At 52.0% G+C, this 18,403-nt stretch overlaps 1 protein-coding gene across 1 annotated transcript in view; it reads right to left on the bottom strand.

Moving 5' to 3' along the window:
- The window catches only part of RBM19 (RNA binding motif protein 19), a 51,944-nt gene that overhangs the window by 10,651 nt on the left and 22,890 nt on the right, over positions 1 to 18,403 (bottom strand). The window contains exons 22-23 of the mRNA XM_068208944.1: positions 7,970 to 8,075; positions 2,327 to 2,447 (exon numbers count right to left, since the gene is read on the bottom strand). Coding sequence (XP_068065045.1) covers positions 2,327 to 2,447; positions 7,970 to 8,075 — 227 coding nt within the window. The remainder of the gene's footprint in view (positions 1 to 2,326; positions 2,448 to 7,969; positions 8,076 to 18,403) is intronic.

Raw genomic sequence — 18,403 nt, 5'->3', positions numbered from 1 at the left:
AACTACTGAAACCACCCCTGGCAGTCAGTGACCACTCCTGGGCTCCTCGCTTCTCCTGGAACATTACAAAGCCTCAGAACGCGTCATAAACAATGACCTGAAAACTACACAAAATGGGAAGGAAGCCTATTCCATTTTATTGCGTCTATTAGACCTATTGAAAAGTTGGCTCAGAAGTGGCTTGATTGCCATGACAAATGCCTGCATGGAGAAAAGATTTGGGAGACCAGCCTCTCCTTTACAAATAAAAGCAGAGACCTGGAAGCCCAATCTCTCCAAATGGTCTCTAGAAATAAGGTGTGTAATTGCAGCAGAGAGCAGTCAGTGGTAGGACACGTCTGTCACAGCCCAGGTCAGGACCTTGAAATACTAAGACAAAGATAATGAGGCTGACATTAGAGGTGGGAACACCACAGACCTCGGTCTTTATTGTTTCCTGAGGCTTGAAGACCTGAAATGATCTTTTCTTTCCCAATCCCAGCTCGGGATGGGGACCTGGCCACTGCAGCTGTGGGAAGACCCTCACAGTTCACCCACACTGTGCTGGCAGAGGAGAATTCATGGGACATTGATAAACAGCACAGGGATGTCTGAGCTGCTCCTGTGCTCTGTGGGGAGAGGAGACTTGGGGAAATGGGGATCAGTAGGAAAAAGCCTGGTTTCTGGGCTGTACCCCCAGTGAAAAGAGATGTGTGGTCTCAGCCTGGCTGCTGGGTGCTGTGTGTGCTCTGCATCCTCTCCATCCCTGCTCCATGTGGGAAAAGCAGGCCCTAGCCACGCCAGGGAGGAAAGCTGACGGAGCGTCCCCCTTCCAGAGGGCTGCAGGCAGAGTGGTGCCAGCCTTTTTTCCCCTCTTTATCACTATCACCCTCTGCACACCCACAGAAGGGACAGGGTGCAGCTCCCTCCTCACCTCGGAGCCGCTGGGCACCCCACAAGTGGGGATTTTATTCCCCACTTCCCAAGGGAATAAAATCCCACCGGTGACCCTCCAGTATAGCACAGAGATGCCGAGACCTGGTCCCAGGCACCAGCCAGACCCTGGTGCCCACAGGTGTGCCCTAGCCTGGCTTTCCTGGCACAGATCCCCTCCTGGCACAGGCTGCTCTGCCGCAGCATTAGCCACTGGCAGTTTGACCAGGCCTGGAGTCACTGGATGTTCCTGAGACAGGCTGGAGCACAGCAGGGACTGTGCTGCCATCCTATTTCCCATCCCTAAAGATGGGGAGTGGTAGCCTTGCTCCTGTTTCTCAGCTGAGACCCTGGAGCCACTTCAGCTCCAAGGCTGCATTCCTGCTGGGATGTGAAAATGCTCTTCCTGCTGTCCTCCCCAGGGCCCCAGCTCAGTGAGGAAGAGCCCAGACAAGGAGGCTGGAGCAAAGGCAGGCAAAAATCAGGAATAAGCAGAGCTTGGGGGAAGTGGCAGAGCTCACAGCCACATCTGCTGAGAGTCTGCAAGGATCCTAAAGCCAAGACTGCTTATTTCTCCCTACACAGAGCAGAGTAGAAAGGGGGCAAGGAGATCCTGAAGATAAAACTGGGTGCTTGAAACATCTCACCTGCTGTTTTCTCCACCCAGGTGGAGCTTCACATGCATGACATATCCCCACTCCAGTGCTGGATTCAGGGTGGGCACATCCACCCTGAGCCCTGCCACCACCAAACTGCAGCTTCCCCAGCCTGGAATAAGCAGCCCTGTACTGTTTCAGGAACAGGGGGATCACTGGATCAGTCAGGATCCCTGAATAACCAAGATGTGCTGCTCTCCCCTCACCAGGGATGTGCAGCCCCACAACTGCTGCCAAACCCCTGGGCCACAGGCATGTGGTGATGGAGAGGGGGAGCAGGGAGGGGATGCAGGAGGAGGAGCATTGATCTCCAGCTTAGTCCTGCAGCCCAGGGGAGCCCTTCCTACATAAATATTTGCCAAGCAATGCATTTGTGCCTGTCGATGGCTGTCAATAGGAGCCTGCAGTGCTGTCATCTGCAGAGCTGTCACTCCCAGCAGCCTAAGCCAAGCAGCCCCTTCTGCATCCCAACCCATCAGCACACAGTTTTTCCTTTTAAATCCACGTGCTGCATGCACAGAGCCTGTCCCCACCTCGGGAGCAGCCAGGGGAGGGAGCAAAGGTGCTGTGGCTGGCAGGTGGCACTGTGGTGCCCAGGCACGGCTGGCACACGCAGAGTTAACAGCTCACAGGCAGAGCTGTCAGACAAAGCCCTGGCCTGGATGCCTCCTGCCTCCCCTTGCATGCCCAGGCTCCAGCAGGGACCTGGCAGCCCCCAGCGTGCGGCAGTGGCAGCAGTGGCAGGCAGGAGGGGTTACCGTGGAAGTGCTGGGCGGTTTTGCGGCGCAGGGCCTCCAGCGTCTCCTCCGTGTCTGCCCACTCCAGCACCAGCCTGCGCCCGTACAGGTGAGTGCTGTGGCACAGGGCGTGGAAGGCTTTCTGCAGAATTAAAAGAGAAAAAAAAAGAAATTAAAGGAGAAAATAAAGACAGGCTCACAGGAGGGAAAGCAAAAATGTCGCTCCCTCTGCCCTGGAGCAGAAAGGGCCACCGGAGAACATCGTACTTGGAGTGCTTTGCTCTGATGGGGCAGGATCCATCTCCATCAGAGGCTCTGACTCGGTCATTTATCTTCTCTGCACTTGCAGCAGCGCACATTCCCATCACCACTGCTGCTGGCTGCTGCTCGTGGGGGGCAGGCTGGAGCCCAGCACAGGATAGGACCACCCTGAGATGGGAATGCTGCAGCCTCTGGAGCTCTGGGTCAGCGCTGGGTGGGACCCTGTGACTCCCTAGCACCCTGTTCTCTGCTGGAACACAGGAAAGCACAGCTCAGCTGTGAGAGGGAAGTTCCTTTCTGCTCTGAAAGCAAGATGGAAAACTGCCTTTCTCCTGTCAACCATTTGGTGACTTGGCCATGGTGGCAGCAAATGTGGCAGAGCAGAAGCCAGCACAGAAGTCCTCTGCTCTTTCTGCCAGTGGTGGTTTGCTCTAAAGCAGAAATCCAGAGGTTTCCTGGTGTTAGGTCCTGTTTAGTAAAACCCATATAGCTGAATCTCTTGCTGATGTTGAATACAAACCTGCCAGCCAGCCCAGAGCTCAGATGGCTTTCTCTGGCCCTAGCCAACCAGCAGAGACACCCAGAAAACACTGACTCAGTCCAGGGAAGTTTGATTTTGCCTTTATTTCCCACAGAATTTCAAGGAAATTCAGGACTGAGCAGGACTGGGCCCACAATGCAAATACACAAACACACTGGCCAAATATTTTTATCCCCAGGGGCCCACAAAGTGCTCCACAGTAAAGGCTGGGCATATGGGGAGAGAAATGCCCCAAATGCTTTTTCAAAAACCCCAGCTAAGGCTGAGATTAGCTTAGGTTTTGAGCTCTGCAAACTCTGTCCCTGGAACAAAAATGGCAACTGTAGGATCAGACACACGTCCTGCTGTCCAACAGGGACCTGTGCTCCCATCTGGAGGCTCCAGACCAGCTCTCAAGCTGTCCTGTAGAAGCCCACATCTCTCCTCTGAGCCACCTGCTAAAAGCAGCCTTTGAAGCACTGCAGCTGTCCCCAGATGCCACATCTCTGGGCAGAGGGGCTTGTCCTGCTTTGCTGCCCACAGCTGCTCCTCAGGATGCTCCTTGAGCTGCTGGGTTATGAAACCCATTAAAAAAACCCATTTTCAGTAACCAGCACCCAGTAACCTGAGTTTTCCTCCCTTTCCAAAGTCCTTTCACTCACATAACCCTCATGTGCTATAAAACAGCGATGAGGAGCACCAGCTCCACCATGGCATGGGTGAAATTCCCATTATGCTGGCAGGGCAGAGTGCCCCCTTTTCCAGGGGCACATTCCTCCTGGAAGAGCTGCAAGCTCCACCTGTTTTTATTTGCTGCTGCTGTGTTTTCAAGGCCTATCTCCCAATTAGCAGAGCAATGTGTTGGCTTAAACAAACACTTGGGGGGAGGCGGCGGGAGGGAGTTGTGAGGGCTGTTTACGTTGGCACGAGGAGCCTTTTCCAAAGCCTGGCACGCAACCCACAGCTCTAAACACTGCATTTCCTTTGTTAATTCCTATTTTTGGATTCCTCCTTCCCACAGCACAAGGAAGAGGACAGTTGGGTGACAGCACACAGCCCATCTGTGCTCCACAGGTCATGGAGGAGGGCAGACCATGATGAACGTGGCACTTGGTGGGCTCTGGTCCTCTGAGCCACTTCTCTGTCCTCACCTCCTCCTCCTCCTCATGGGATTGTCATCCTCTAGTTTTGCTGGCAGCCTGGGAAAGGTCATGGAGCAACAGAGAAGGCAGATGCTGCCATCAAGTTGTGTTCAGTGCAGGAATCCCACTGGGTGAGACACATCTGCCACCAGTCTGGTGACATTGGCCCTTCCTGGCCAAACACATCCCCAGAATGAGTTGGTTTGCACCCACAGTGAAGGAAGGCTCCAGCCTGTACTGGGATCTCTGCTCCCTGTCTTCCAGATGGGCTCCTGGAGCTGGGAGTGCAGAAGGGAAGCTGCACATGTCAGGTGCCAAACACACGGATGTCACTTCTTTTGAAACAAGCTAAGACAAAAGTAGCTGCTCATTGCTTTGACAGGAATTAAGACTTTTTCAGGGAAAAAAAAAAAAAAAAAAAGAGAAAGCACTGATGATTTAAAAGACAAAGGGATGAAGGGGAGAAATGCCATCCCCATAGATCCACACTGCTGGAAATCTTCCAGGGAGAGGAGGAAATCTGCTACTGCTGCTATTCCAAATGAAGAGATAGGTAGGGAAAAAATATATTTTAATTAGGTGACAAGTATGAAATAAGGAGAAGCAGGATGGCTTTCACAAAAAGCAGGAGCTATTTTTGGGGTGCAGCTCCTCTATGTGAGCATCTGCCTTCCCAGAACACCTCTCTGGAGGAACAAAGAAAGGCCAGTGGTTTGTGGAGTTGTATCCAAATGAGGGATAAAGGGAGGTGTGGTGTCTGCTCATCCAAGAGAGAGACTCGCCACAAAAGCCCTCTAATTCCCAGGGCTCCATATCCTCCTACACCTTTAAGGAGAGCCTTTGCCACAAAAAGCTCCTTTGGAAATCCCAAACGTGATTCTGATAAAGCTGCTGCATTTGGTAACACACCCTCTGCCAGGCCACCCGAAGGCTGCAGATCCCTGGCAAATCTCCCGGGCCTCATTTGCTTTCCAGATGCTTTAGGAGTTGCATGAACACACTAAGGGCTTCTCTTCCTTGAGAATAGGATGTAAGCATGCTTAAAAATGCCATTTCTGAGCATTTTTTGCAAAGTTTGGTTCAACCTTAATGTTACGGCTCAGCACGGTGGGAAGAAGTGTGAGAGGAAAGGGAGAGGCTGGAACAGCACCTTAAAAACATCTGTGGGATTCAGAAAGAGAATTTCCAAGTGAAGAGGTGGCTGATAAACCCCCAGGAAGGCCAGGCTGCTGGGATGAGGCAGAGCTCTGGAGCAGAGCCTGCTGTGCTGGGAGGGCCGGGAGCAGAGACAGGACCACAGCGTCTGTCACCCGCGGGTGTGACAGCGCCAGCCCTGACTGCTGCACTCATTTGGAGGACAGTGCTGCTCTGCCTCCAGATTCCCCCTTGCCCTATTAAATACTCAAGCCAAAGAGCCTCCAGGCTGGAATCATTAGAGGGACAAAGGGTCAACAACATTAGGAGATTGATAAATATCCCTCCCTTGCAAAAGCTGGTCCCAACTGAGGATGCTCTCTGCGATGCCAGCTGCACACAAGGATTTTTCCTTCCATGTGTGTGCATTCTGAAAGCATTGGCTGTCTCTCCCAAATGGGCAATTTCTATTTGGAGACCAGATGTATTTTTATATCAACAGGGGAGAAAAGTGGGAATTCGGCTTCCCAGTTAATAGTTCAAAAATAAAAACAAATCCACAACAATTCTGCACAGGGAACGTCAGGAAACATTTAGTGCTTCCTTAACTGGAGTTAATTTGGTATTGCCAGTGCATCAGAGTTGCAGGGGAGGCTGAGGAGATCAAGCCAAGCCTGATGGGGCAGATCTGCAGGCACAGCGCCGGGGAGTTGGGAGGAGGAGCCCCCATCTCCGTGCTGGCTGTGGAAAATCTCCATGTGCGCTCCCACAGCAGCCGTGCTTGTTCAGAGAAAAAGACAAACACAGGAGGTCACAGGCTTTAAATGCCCAACAAAGGCAGCCCAACTATTCTATTACAAACCCATCATGTTTTATAAGATGCTTATAAGCAATTTCCAGATTACCACTCTGAGCAAAAGCGTCACTGACAGTCAGAGCTATTCAGCTCAGAGGTCTCCAGGCCCACTCCCCTCCTCTCTCATTTCACTCAGCAATAAACTCTAAGCCAATTATGAGCGTGTTTACAATATTCAGGATCCTATTCATCAATACACCGTGCATCCTCTTCCAGACGGCCAATGGAGTGTACTTGATGTGCCACTTGTGAGACAATTAAATCCCTCAAAGAGATGAGGGTGGAAAAAAAATACGAAGAAGGAAGAAGAGCTGCTTTGCTGGGAAATAAGAAAACCCTGCTGAGAGCTGTTCCACGGGGCAGCTCTGTCCCTGCATGCTCCCCTCCATGAGCTTTGGGAGCTGTGCTCTGGGCCAGAGCCCTGCCTGGCTCTCTCGCCTCACCATAGATGGGCTGCCTATCACTGAGATTCCCATTTGTCCAGTGCAGCTGGAGTCAGCCCCTGAGGGGATGAAAAGGGATGGGAAGCAAACACTGAGCCTGTGCCTGTTTCCCCCAGAGAGCAGCAGTAAAGAACCAGTCAGGTCCCTCTATGTACCTTTCCATCCAAAAGTTTCCCTGGGAAAAGATTATTTCAAACCCCAGCAACAAAGTCTGAGTGACTGTGGAGTGAAGCAGAGGCAAAAGCAAAACTGCTTTGAGCAGAGCCACAGGCACGGCTCAAGGTGCAGGGAGAGGAACCAGGCTCCTGGAGGGATCCCTGCACCCCCAGCTGACCCCCAAGGGGAGGAGGGAAGCTGGGCAGAGGGAAGTTTGAGTTAGGATCAATACAGGACTAACAAAGAAACTCCATGTACTGTGTTATACAGGAGGTCAGCCTGGAAGGGATGATCTAATAGTCCCTTGTGATCCTGGATCAATGAATGCTGTCTAAAAACATAAACACAGGTTCTGGCTGGCTCCCCCCTCCTCTCTCCTTCATCTGCACTCACAGTCTGGAAAATCTGGAGTTTTGGGGGCTCATGTGGTCCCTTCCTTCCAGCAGTAACATCCCGTGGGCTGTGCTTACAGCCACTCCCTTCCAGACCCTGCCCAAATCACCAGGAATCAGCAGCAGGATGAAATCCACCCTGCCCCAGAACCTCTGGCAAAGGATAAGAGCAGGATACCATCAGACAGGCTGCAATCCCCTTGTTTCTGCTAAAAGCACGGAACTTAAAGATATAGGAAAGCTTTCAAAAAATAAATGAACTAGGCCAATTCATAACTACTGATCCTCTGGCACAGTCACTGGGAAAGCAGCAGGGTAAGGCTGCTCACAGGGGGCTCTCAAAACACACAGAAGAACTGGTGAACACAAGCCTTGCACAGGTTACAAATTAGGGAACAGCCACAATATCCAAAACTCCCCTAAAATCAAGGTGGTGGCAGAGGTGGGACATGTGCAGAGGTTTCCTGATGTGTTAATGTTGGGTCAAAATCATCCTGTCTCACCTTGCTGCTGACAAACCTGAAAAACAAGCTCCTGTCCTTATGTATTACAAGAATTTTGAGTTATTGTATCAGTCGCACCTAAATTATCCCCTTTAGGGTTTGAGTTGTGGGTTTTGTTGCTGCCCACATGGGGGTTTCAGCCTGAGTGCAGCTTTCCTGGGGAATGCTACCAGCCCAAACCTGGGCTAAGCTTCAGTGGGACAGAGCCTCCAGCCTCCCCTGCCCACCTGGGGCAGTGCCAGAAGGGCACAGCTCACCTTGGCATCCTGCTTGGTGACGAAATCCACAAAGCCAAAGCCCCGGTGGGATCCTGTTCCTGCCATTTTCTTGGGCAGCCGGACAGTCTTGAGCTCTCCAAAGGTGCTGTGAATCCAAGGAAAAGCAGGTTCAGCATGAGATGAAGGGAAGAGTCACCCCTTCCCCACAAACCCTGGCAGTGCCAGCTGCAGACCCACACTGAGTGGGTCACTCACATCAGGTGTCCTGCAGCCACTCTGCTGCCCTGCAAACTCCATTTCCAAAGCAAATGCAACCAGCTAAAAACTCAGCTTGGATTTCAAGGATAATTCTGGATGTAGAACTTAACAATACAAAAAACTTCTTCAATGTAACTCCTTTGCTCCCCCTTCCCTCAGGAGATCCAGCCAGAATGCCTTGCTCAGGGCGGGCAAAGAATCTCCAGTTTACCAGGGCTGCTCCAGATCCTACCAAAACAGATTTATTTGCACCTTTAAAGAGGGGCTGGAGTGCACAGGATACAGGCAGGACACAGAGCATGGCACCACAGGGAATTATTCTGCTTCCAGAGTAGCTCCTCCATCCCCAGAGGTGTCATCCCTCCAACTCCAGAGATCCTGGGCATTTTTTATGATTGGATTTCCTTGCTCTAACCCTTCAGCCTCTCCCATCCTGCAGCTTCTGTGCTAGAATAAACTGGTTTTATCTAAGCTTTCTGGATGTAGAAAGGGAAACAGGCAAATCCAGCACAACACAATCTCCATATCCAACAGCATTTCAGACAAGTTTTGCAGTGTCAATGGAAAGCCAAGGATGGGGAGATAAGGGGGTTCCTATCCCCCAAGAAGGAACCTGTGGCTTGAACACCAAAGCATGCAGCCATCCCACTTTGTCCAAAAACCCTAAAAAGGTTTTATTAGCCCCAAGGGCAGCATGTGCTGGACACCCCTCTCCAGTGCCATCCCCTGGAGAAATTCCAGGACAAAGCCAACGCTTTCCCTGCTGCCAAGCTCCCTCTTCCCCTTCTCCTCCCCTCCCCTCGCACCCATTTATCAAACACATATGCACAAACTGCAGGCAATAAATATTTAATGTGGCCCAGGTCTGAAGAGATGTGTTATTTTATTTGAAAATCTCCACACAGGCGTGCATACACAAAAGGAGCTTGGGATACAGCAGTGCCAAAGAGCACCTGGGAATAAACACAGTAAAGGCCATAAACGCTCTCCTGAAATGATATAAGCTAAATCCTGGGAGTTAACCTGCTGCACTGGCAGCATGACCAGGCATTCATCCACCCAATTTCCTTAGGCAACATGGTGTGTAAATGCACCATTATGAAGCTTCAAAATGAATCCGCACGTCTCCCGCCCGGTGCTTTCCCTCCCTCTCCCTCCTGCCCCCTCCGAGCTGGAGCCACGCAAACAAACAAACAAACCCCAGCACAGGAGAGGGAGCAGCCTCAGCTGCTGGGAATGCTCGGACCCTGAGGTTTCCAGAGGTCCTCCTGCAATGGGGTGGGAGTGGCAGGGACTCCCAGGATCCCTGGAGCACCTCAAATGCTGCAGCTGGGTGAAGGGAGAGGCAAGGAGAGCTCCTGAGCCACAGAGATGCCCATCTAGCTAGGAAAAATGGGAGGTAGGAACAATGGGCATGCTCCAGTCTCTCTCCATGAGAAATATCAAGGACTTTGCCTGGGGGCAGCAGAATATTTACTGAAGGAACAAGAGCAGAGTATTTGCTCAAAGGGAGGTCTCAGACAATGCTCAGTGTGTGCACTGAAACACCAACATGTCCTTTTGACACCAAGACCCAGCACTCAGGGTGGGCCAGGGCTACCCACAGGAGCAGGATGGCTCTGGATTCAGGGTGCCAGGGAAGCTGTGCTGACCCACATCGGCCTGGACAGAGCTGGGAGAAACTGGTTCCTCCTTCCTCCCCAGCTCAGAGCAGTCCAAGCCACTCACACGTGGAGAGAGGTGTGGAGGGAGTGGAGACCTGCTCCAGATGTAGAGCAGAGCTGGCCAGGAGCCTTCCCTGGGCACTGGGAGCCAGCAGGGGCTTCCAGAGGGATGGATCCAGGCGAGGTGGAGGGGTGAGGGAAGCCGAGGGGACAGGGCTGACCCCAGTGGGGCCATGCAGGGAACAGCATCCCCCCCACTGCGTCGCTAATTAGAAACCACAACACAGCAATTACCAGCGCGGGAGCTGCGAATGAAGGCACAGCTCCGGCCTTTAATGTTCTCCTCTGCCGTGCCAGGCACAGACTCACACCTCTCCTTTCCAATTATTTCTCCTGGATTTGGGGGGAGAGAGAGGCAGAGGCAGGAGGAAACCCAATTACCCCCTGCAGTGCCAGGCTCCCTACCCAGGGAAGCCAGAGGGAAGCCAGGTGCTGACAGGTTTGCTCCCACACTCCAGCGGCATCCTGGCTCCAGGATGGCCAGGCATGGATTGTGCCATGGGCAAAGGCACTGGAATGGGGATGGGAGGAGGAAAAGCATGGAGCACATTACCCGAGTGACACCAGAGCAGAATGGCAAAGGAGGGAAGAAAGCAGCTTTTCCTTAAGATTTCATGGAGCTGTTTGAGAATGTACTCCCAGGGGCTGGGATGGCTGTGGAGTCACAGCAAGTCAGACGTGGTGGCGCTGCCAGCTCCTTCCTCTTCCAGCACAGAGCTCTGATGGGCACAGATGGAGTGAAAAAACCCACGGGCATCCCAGGGTGGGGGATTCTCTGGGTGCTGGTGCCTCTCTCCTCTCAAATTGGGCAGAGATCAGCAATCCTGCTACCGGCACAGAGCACAGCACCAGGCCAGGCTCCTTCCCTCGAGCAGGACGGTTTACAGAGAGGTTTCCAGCATCAGTGAGTGTGAAACCAGAGTGGTTTCTGGATTTATATTCACCCACCTATCCATGTCTTCTCCAAGTGCTCCTGAGCCCCTGCACCAGGGCTGAAGGAGCTGGTGGCTGTGGGAGCAAAGCCCTTTCAGGCTTGAGACACTGACTGGTTTGCAGTCAGCCTGGCTTAACTCTGCACAAGACTTGAACCTCAGTCCTGAAGAGCCCACCAGACCCCTGTGCCTGGCCTGGAGCTGGATTTCTGACAGAACACCCCCAGAGCTCCTGGTGGCACCACAGTGGGATGGGATTTCAGTGTGGCCAAGGTGTGCAGCAATCCCAAATCTCTTGTGAAACCCCCACGGAGCTGCTGACAATTAACACAGGAAGGTTTGGGGGCCAAAAGCAAAGAGTTTTGCTGCAGAGGCAGCAGGATGGCAGAGCCCCTGGTGACCTGCCATGCACACAGCTGCTCCCAGCTTCCTTCCCACAGATCCATGAAAAAAGGTGTCCAACAACTACTCTCTGAAATCCCAAGTGGAATCAGGACCAGGAGGGGAAGGCAGAGGTGTGGAGGACGTGGCTCTGCCTGGGCTCCCGTGTCCCTGCAGGCCCTGCCAGCCAGGCTGGCAGATCTGTCCTCACACCTCACTCTCCCAGGCTTGGCACGTTTTCCTGCTGTTGGCTGGGAGGGATGACAGCCTCCACAAACACTGCAGCTACTATTTCCTAAATGAGAACCTTTGTTTTGTGCCCATCCAGATTTGCTGGGAAACCAGAAACAGCCTGTGCTGGGCCTGGCTGAGCCATGATCCACAGGGCTGCAGAATAGAGACAGCTACAAGCTCTCCTTTGACAAGTCACCCCTTCCAAGCTCAGCAGAAACACAGGGTGCATCCCAGAGATGCCAGCAGGGACATCTCTTCCCTCCCACTCACAAGAGATACAGCATTTCTCCATGGCACTGCTGGCTATCAGCTGCTCTCCTGCTGCTTTGGCAGCTCTTCCAGCTGCCATCCTGCTTCTCTGGCTGAACACAGGGAGGAAGAGGAGATTTCTCCTCCTCACTGCAAGCTGGCTGCAGGTCAGAGGAACAGCACTCCTTGGGATTGTAATTATATCCTTCTGGCACAGGCCAGCTGGAAGGCAAGTCCTTTGCCTGCTAATTATAGGACATTATATTGCTATTAACCAGCACATTCCAGCTCGGGAGACAACCCACAGCTCACTTGGCTTTGCCTGGTCACCAGGAGGAGCCTGCACATCCTCCACCAACACAGCCCAGAGTCCATGGGACAGAGGAGAATGGGCATACAGGTGGGCTCCAGAAAACCCCTTCCTCCCCTTCCTTCCTCCCTGCTCTCCAGAAAACCCCACAGCTTCAGGCAGCTGCGAAGGCCGCTCGGTCATGGGACAGGTTCCTCCGGATCAGGGTGAACGTGGAATCAGAGTAGTTTGTTTGGAAGAAACCTTAAAGCCCATCTTGTTCCACCGCCTGCCATGGGCAGGGACACCTTCCACCATCTCCGGTTGCTCCAAGCCCCATCCAGCCTGGCCTTGGACACTTCCAGGGATCCAGGGGCAGCCACAGCTTCTCTGGGTGCCCAGCCCACGGCCTCCCCACCCTCACAGGGAACAGTTTCTTCCCAAGAAATTATAAACATCTCTCCAGCTGGGAAGTGTTCCCTCCGTTTCAACCCCTTCCCTGTCTCAAAGAGCAGCATTTAAACTGCAAAACCCTTGGGACAGGCCAGGCCTGTCCATCCCTGATGGGTATTTTCAAGTCCCAAACACACAGGTGTGTTCATCTGACTTGATCTCGGTGCACCCCAAGCCATGAGCTGATCAAGGACTCTTGGGTTGCCATGTTATGAGGGGGACAGCAGAACTGACACCATGAATCTGTCCACTGTCAAAAAACGCAGAACATCTTGGAAAACAACCACAAAAATCACCCTGAGTGCTCTGCAGGTGTGTACAGAGATCCCACTGCACAGAGCAGTCCTAAATCCCCCTCTCTGGTTTATATTCCTTCAAGAAAAACAAAACAGCAAAACCATGTCGAAAAACTGATTATGAAAACCTTTATCAAGGCTGCCAACCTTCTCCTGGCTTGCCATCTACTGCCACCATCTCCTTCTCTCCTCTCCTCTTCCCATCCCAAGCCCTGCCCAAATGCCCCAGGCGGAGCTCAGGCGGATGAGCCGGGCAGCGTGACCACTCATCCCAAATGGCTCTGGGCAGGGATGACGAGTCCAAAAGAGACACAAGGCCTTCCCTCCCCTCCCTGCACAGCCTCAGCCCCAGCAGCAGGCTGCAGCCACATGGAATTCACTCAATCCCTTTGCAATGCTCCTCTTCCTTTTATTCTTATCCCCCCATTCGCCCCCAAACAGGACCTTCCCCCTCCAGAAAACCACGGCCCTGCCGCTCTCTGCCTCTGCATTCGCTGATTAAAAGGGGGAGGAAAAAAAATACAGTAATAGTCCTTTTTTTCTTTCTTCCTCCTTGAGGAAGGCAGGACCCTGGCAAATGGTTTTGCCCCTGGGCTGAGCCATGGCCAGTTCCACCCCCTGCATGAGGGAGTTAATGGGATCCACAGCAGAAGGGCCCTCCCGCCTCCCGCTCCAGGACTTCAGCTGACTCCAGGATGGCTAATCCCATTACAAGAAAATAACGTGGATAATTCAAGCTAATGAAATCGTTACAAGAATGTGGACAGCCAGGGGTGGACATTCAGAGCCAATTTAACACTCCTTGGTGTTGTTATCCCCAGCACAGGAAATATCTGAAAAGGAGGAAGGGAAAGGGAAGGAGGGAGGAAAAAAGCCTTCCTCTCTTGTTAGCTTAAATCCCGTTAGAGTTCAGGAATTATCTGGCACCCATCTCCCCTATTACCATTATCAGCAGCAGCATCAATCATGTCTCCTTCACCTCTGCAAATCAGCAAATGAAGGCACAGGAAGACAAGGTGGGAGGGAAACCTCCGGATCCTGGAGCCCAGTCAAACTGTGGCTCCCTCCAGCTCTGGTGGAGCCGTGTGTGGAGGGATCTGGCAGCAGAGCAGGGGAGCAGTGTCCCCCTGGCCCACAGATGAAGTGACACCAGGAAGTAGGTCCCCAGTAAAAAGCTGATCCTTCATTCATGTCCTGCTGGATAATCAAAGCTCCTGCAAAATCCGTGTGAAAAGCCAGCGGGACACGGGACAGCCACGTCTGCACCTTGTTCTTTACCATGGATCATCAGTTTTTCCAGCTTCCTCTCCTCTTTGCCCAGGAGCATCATCTTTGTTTGGAGGCCCCTTGATCTGCTGCTGCAGCACAACTGGGTTTTGCTTTATGCGATTTCTCCTTTTCCTTGTGCTGCTGCCTGCCCAAGCATGGCTGCTCCAAGCCGTGGATCCCTTCCCGAGCCCAGTTTTCTGAGCACACCTGTCCTTGCTACCAGAGGCTCCTGGGGCAGGGCCAAAGCCAGGCTCCCCTCACTGCAGCATCTCACACACTCCCGGGAATAACACTGCTGCTGGTCCCAGCTCTGGACTTCCCTCCTCATGGAGGAAGTCCATGAGATCCACCAGAACACAGTCCCGGGGAAGCTGCTCCAACTTTTGGATTGCCCTCGCTCCCTCGGTGCCTCTGGAGACCTCCAAGTTTAGTTCTTCCTGGATTTATCGAGTTTTGGCACAGATCTTCAAGAATTATTTAGATGCCCAACACCACAACTACTACAAGTGCCAGGGACCATGTGGACATGGATGTGCTTCTTCCAAGGAGCTGGGAATGGACCCACAAATCCCATTTTTAGTGGACAGTGGCAGCAGCCTTCCTTGGAGCTTGTGGCAAAGCGGGATCAGGAACACAACAGCTTTGGCCCCAGAGCAGGAGGCAGCCAGGGGATCCTCCCTCTCCAAAAGATGCTGGATCAGGAGGCAGTGGCTGCTTCCTGTGGCTTAACTGGCTTGTTTAAAAACACAGCAAAACATTTTCTCTCTTCTCGATTTATTTTCCTTAACAGTTGCTTATGAGGGACCTTATCAAAAGCATTCTGAAATTCCAAGTAAATTAGTCATTAGGCAGGTTTTCAGAACAGTAATTAGGCCACTCCATGCCCCTGATGTATTATTTACCTGAGAAGATCTACATAATTAGGGCTCTTCTTTATAACTGGTATTACACACACTAAATTCTACTCCAGTCTATCGTGTAATTACGCAATTAGGCCGCACGCTAAACAGAAACCAATCCTGAAAACTAAGCAGAAAGAAAAAAAAAAAAACGCACACAACAGTAATTATTATTTTTTTGAAATCCTCCATCAGCAGCACAGCAGCAAGTCTTAAAATTTTAATATCCCTCCACTTAAGTAATTTCTAAGCAGGTGCTGCAACCAGGTTTGGTTTCTTAATTTTGCTGCGTTTAATCCAGCGTTGGGAGGTTTTAACATCGGGAGAGATCAGCTTTAAAGGCTGGTGGGAAAAGGGGCCTTTCCCTTGCCTGGATTTGCTGTGCTGGTGGCACCAGCATCATGTCCCTGCAGCCTCCCTTTGCAGCTCCTCAGCCCCCTGCTCCTCCCAGTCCACGCTGATTTTCCAGCTCCTGGGGGCAGCCAGGTACGGCTGCTCTGGTGTGACTGTCACAGTCTTTTGCCCTCCAGAGCTGGCTCCCATGCTGGAATTTTAGTGTGGAAAAAAGGAATGAGAGCCCTGGAGCCCCTGCAGCAGGAGCTGGGATGTGCAGAGCCTCACCCAGCAGCCTCACACGCCTTTAGGATGGATGTGGTCATCTCCTGAATTGTTCCCCTCTTTCTTCTGGTCCGACTGCAAAGCAAGATCCCAGGATGTCCCTTCCCACCTGTGCCTGCCCATGGGGTATTGCACATGCCCTGCTTTGTTTCCTGCTCCTTGCTGATGGACAAGCCTGCACCATTGGGGTGGGAAGTATTTTTTTAATCCACTTCTTGCCACAAATCTATTTTAGACTTGGTGACATCAAGGAAAAGCAGCCAGGATTCACTGACACCTCCTGGAGTGACACCTGCCTATTCTAATGAAAGCAAGAACAGACTTCCTCCTGAATTTTCACACCTCAATGCCTACAATTTCCAGTTCCTAAGAGGCAGGGGAAGGTGCAGAGCTGGCCCAGGGAACACCACAAGCTTGAGGAAGCCCTAGGTTTGAGCAGCACTGCTGAACTTGAACACTGACATGAGTCTGGGAGTTCAAAGCCACCCCAAAAGAGTGACTCAGAGGATTTAAAGATAACTGGTGGATGCATGATGGAAGAGGTTACCCCAAACCAGGATGGAGGTGGAAAATCGCACTTTAATATTATTCAGGTTTTGTTGTTGCTTATCTTCTCCTGGGCAATCTTACAGAGCTCTGAGCTGGTTCTGGTCACAGCAGGACTCTTGTCCCCCTCTGCTGCCATGGGCCAGCCACTCTCAAATCCCCTCATTTCACCTATCCAACATCTTCTTTATTAATCCTACTAGTAGTACTAGAATACTAGCTACTCCTAATAATAATTTTTTGGGGGGGGAGACAAAAGGAGAAAGGATGGTGGAGAAAGGACCAACTCTATCAGGACATCTTCCCCCACATCACCTCCCTGGAGCACACCAGGACCAAACCACGCTCCCCTGGCAGCTGTCCCTGAGATGTACAAATGCAGCAGTCACCTACAGACCCCTATATCCCAACCCTCAGGAAATCTCAATCCTTGCACAGCCTTCAACAAGAGCCTGCAATGCCTGCAAAGCCCTTCTCAGAGCTCACACTCCTAAGCCACAATTCTCCCAGCACGCAGCACCTTGCAGGACCAGGGCTTAGGAGCCACCAAGTCACTGCCCTAATCACCAGAGGGTCAGGATTTCAAAGGAACCCGCAGCTCCCACAGCACTGAGATTTGGGGATTTAGCTCTCCTGGGTTCTTTTGAAAATCCTGATCAGAGTACAGCTCCGGTCAAAAAAAATAAGTTCTGCTAAAAATAGTGCTCACAGGAGGGTCTGGTGCAAATCGCTGCTCCTGGAGGATTCTTATGAGTCAGCTCCTTTCAAAGACAAGAGGAAATTTGTACAACTAGCAACTAGGAAACACAGAAGGAACCCAGAGGTGTACCCAGGGCATCCTTTGGAGAAGGCAGCCTTGCTCTTAAAGATACCAGCTGCATCAACAATCCAAAAAATAAAGAGATATCTCTTATTCAGCTGTAGAACCTCCTGCACTGAGCTGGAGAATAAATATAGAAGCGATGAGATATTTATAGGCACACAGCTATTTTAACCCAGCTCTGCTTTAAAGAGAATCCTTATTTAAGTCTTGTCCCTGTAAAGCTGCAGGATGACTTAGAAAAATAACCTGATTAATTATTTTCATCAGGAGAACAGAGAAACAGAAGGAAGATCAAATGCACGCAAGCGCAGCGGGAACGTGGGAGCTGTGTTGGAGACTCAAACACAACCCGGCTGCCCAGCTCTCTGAGCTCAGGCTTGTCCCCCAGAGGCCAGGCTGGCCACGTGTGACACCTGCCAGGGGTCAGAGCAAGGCAAAGCATTACGAGCAGGCACAGAACAGCTCCTTGGTGAGGCAGGCTGGGAGCCACCACGCTCCAGAGACAGCAGAACATCCCATTTTCTGCTTGTGCTGGAAGAGCCCTGGGAGCAGAGGTGTCTTTTCACTGCTGACACTCCAATTTGCCCATCCTGTGCCCCAAAACTAGAGGTGTGGCTGCTGCCCAAACTACAATGGTGGCTCTCCTCCTGCTCCCAGACCTTGCCAACCTGCCACAGCAAAGCTCAGAGGCCACTTTGCACAGCGGGATTTGTCTTTACAGGTCATCTGGAAAAGTCCCAGAAGACAGGACAGGGAGTCTGGGGTTCAGTGGTGATGTTTCCACTCCATTTCATGGAAAGCTCATTGCTCTCCACTTGTCTCAGAAAGTGCAGGATGAAGAGGACAGGGATTCCATACAGGATCACTGGATGGTTTGGGTTGGAGATCATCTAGTCCAACATCCCTGCCAAGAGCTCCAAGAAGTGTGGCCACGATGAGAAAAGGGGAGAGGATCATCCTTCCAGCCACAACCCACCAAAAAAAAAAAAAAATGCAAGCACAACACCTGGAAAAAAGGTGAGATGGGTTCTAGGGGCGAGAACAATCAAAATGGCAAGAGACAGAGCAGAATGTCTGCCATGGAGAGTGAGCTTCAGCCAGGATGGGCTCAGCAATGCTGAGCTTGTGTGGGAGCTGTCAGAGGCCCAGCTGATGGCAGTAAGTCCCTGCACGGGTGACAGCTCTGGCAGCTGCACTGAGCAAACAGCAGAAAAGGGGGAGAAATCAGACAGGAGGCAAAGGCAGCTCAGTCTTTACAGGCAGAGCTGGGCTGTGCTCGCTGGCGTTAAAAAAGGGAGGCAAGTGGTTAAAAAGCAACTTTTAAGCAGCATCCTTGCTGAGCACAGGTAGGGCAGGGCAGGCTGGCAGCTCCCCTCCCTCCCTGCTGCAGCAGACCCAATTTCATGGGGTTTTTGCACGAGCAGCGGGGTGGAAAATGATCATCGGGAGGCAGCGCACGGCGCTCCCCACATCCCCCCGCAAGGTGAGCGGCCCCAGCCCCA

Source organism: Anomalospiza imberbis, chromosome 18 (genome assembly GCF_031753505.1).
Source record: "Anomalospiza imberbis isolate Cuckoo-Finch-1a 21T00152 chromosome 18, ASM3175350v1, whole genome shotgun sequence".
Classification (NCBI taxonomy): Eukaryota; Metazoa; Chordata; class Aves; order Passeriformes; family Viduidae; genus Anomalospiza; species Anomalospiza imberbis.
This window is presented reverse-complemented; position numbering and strand designations above follow the sequence as displayed.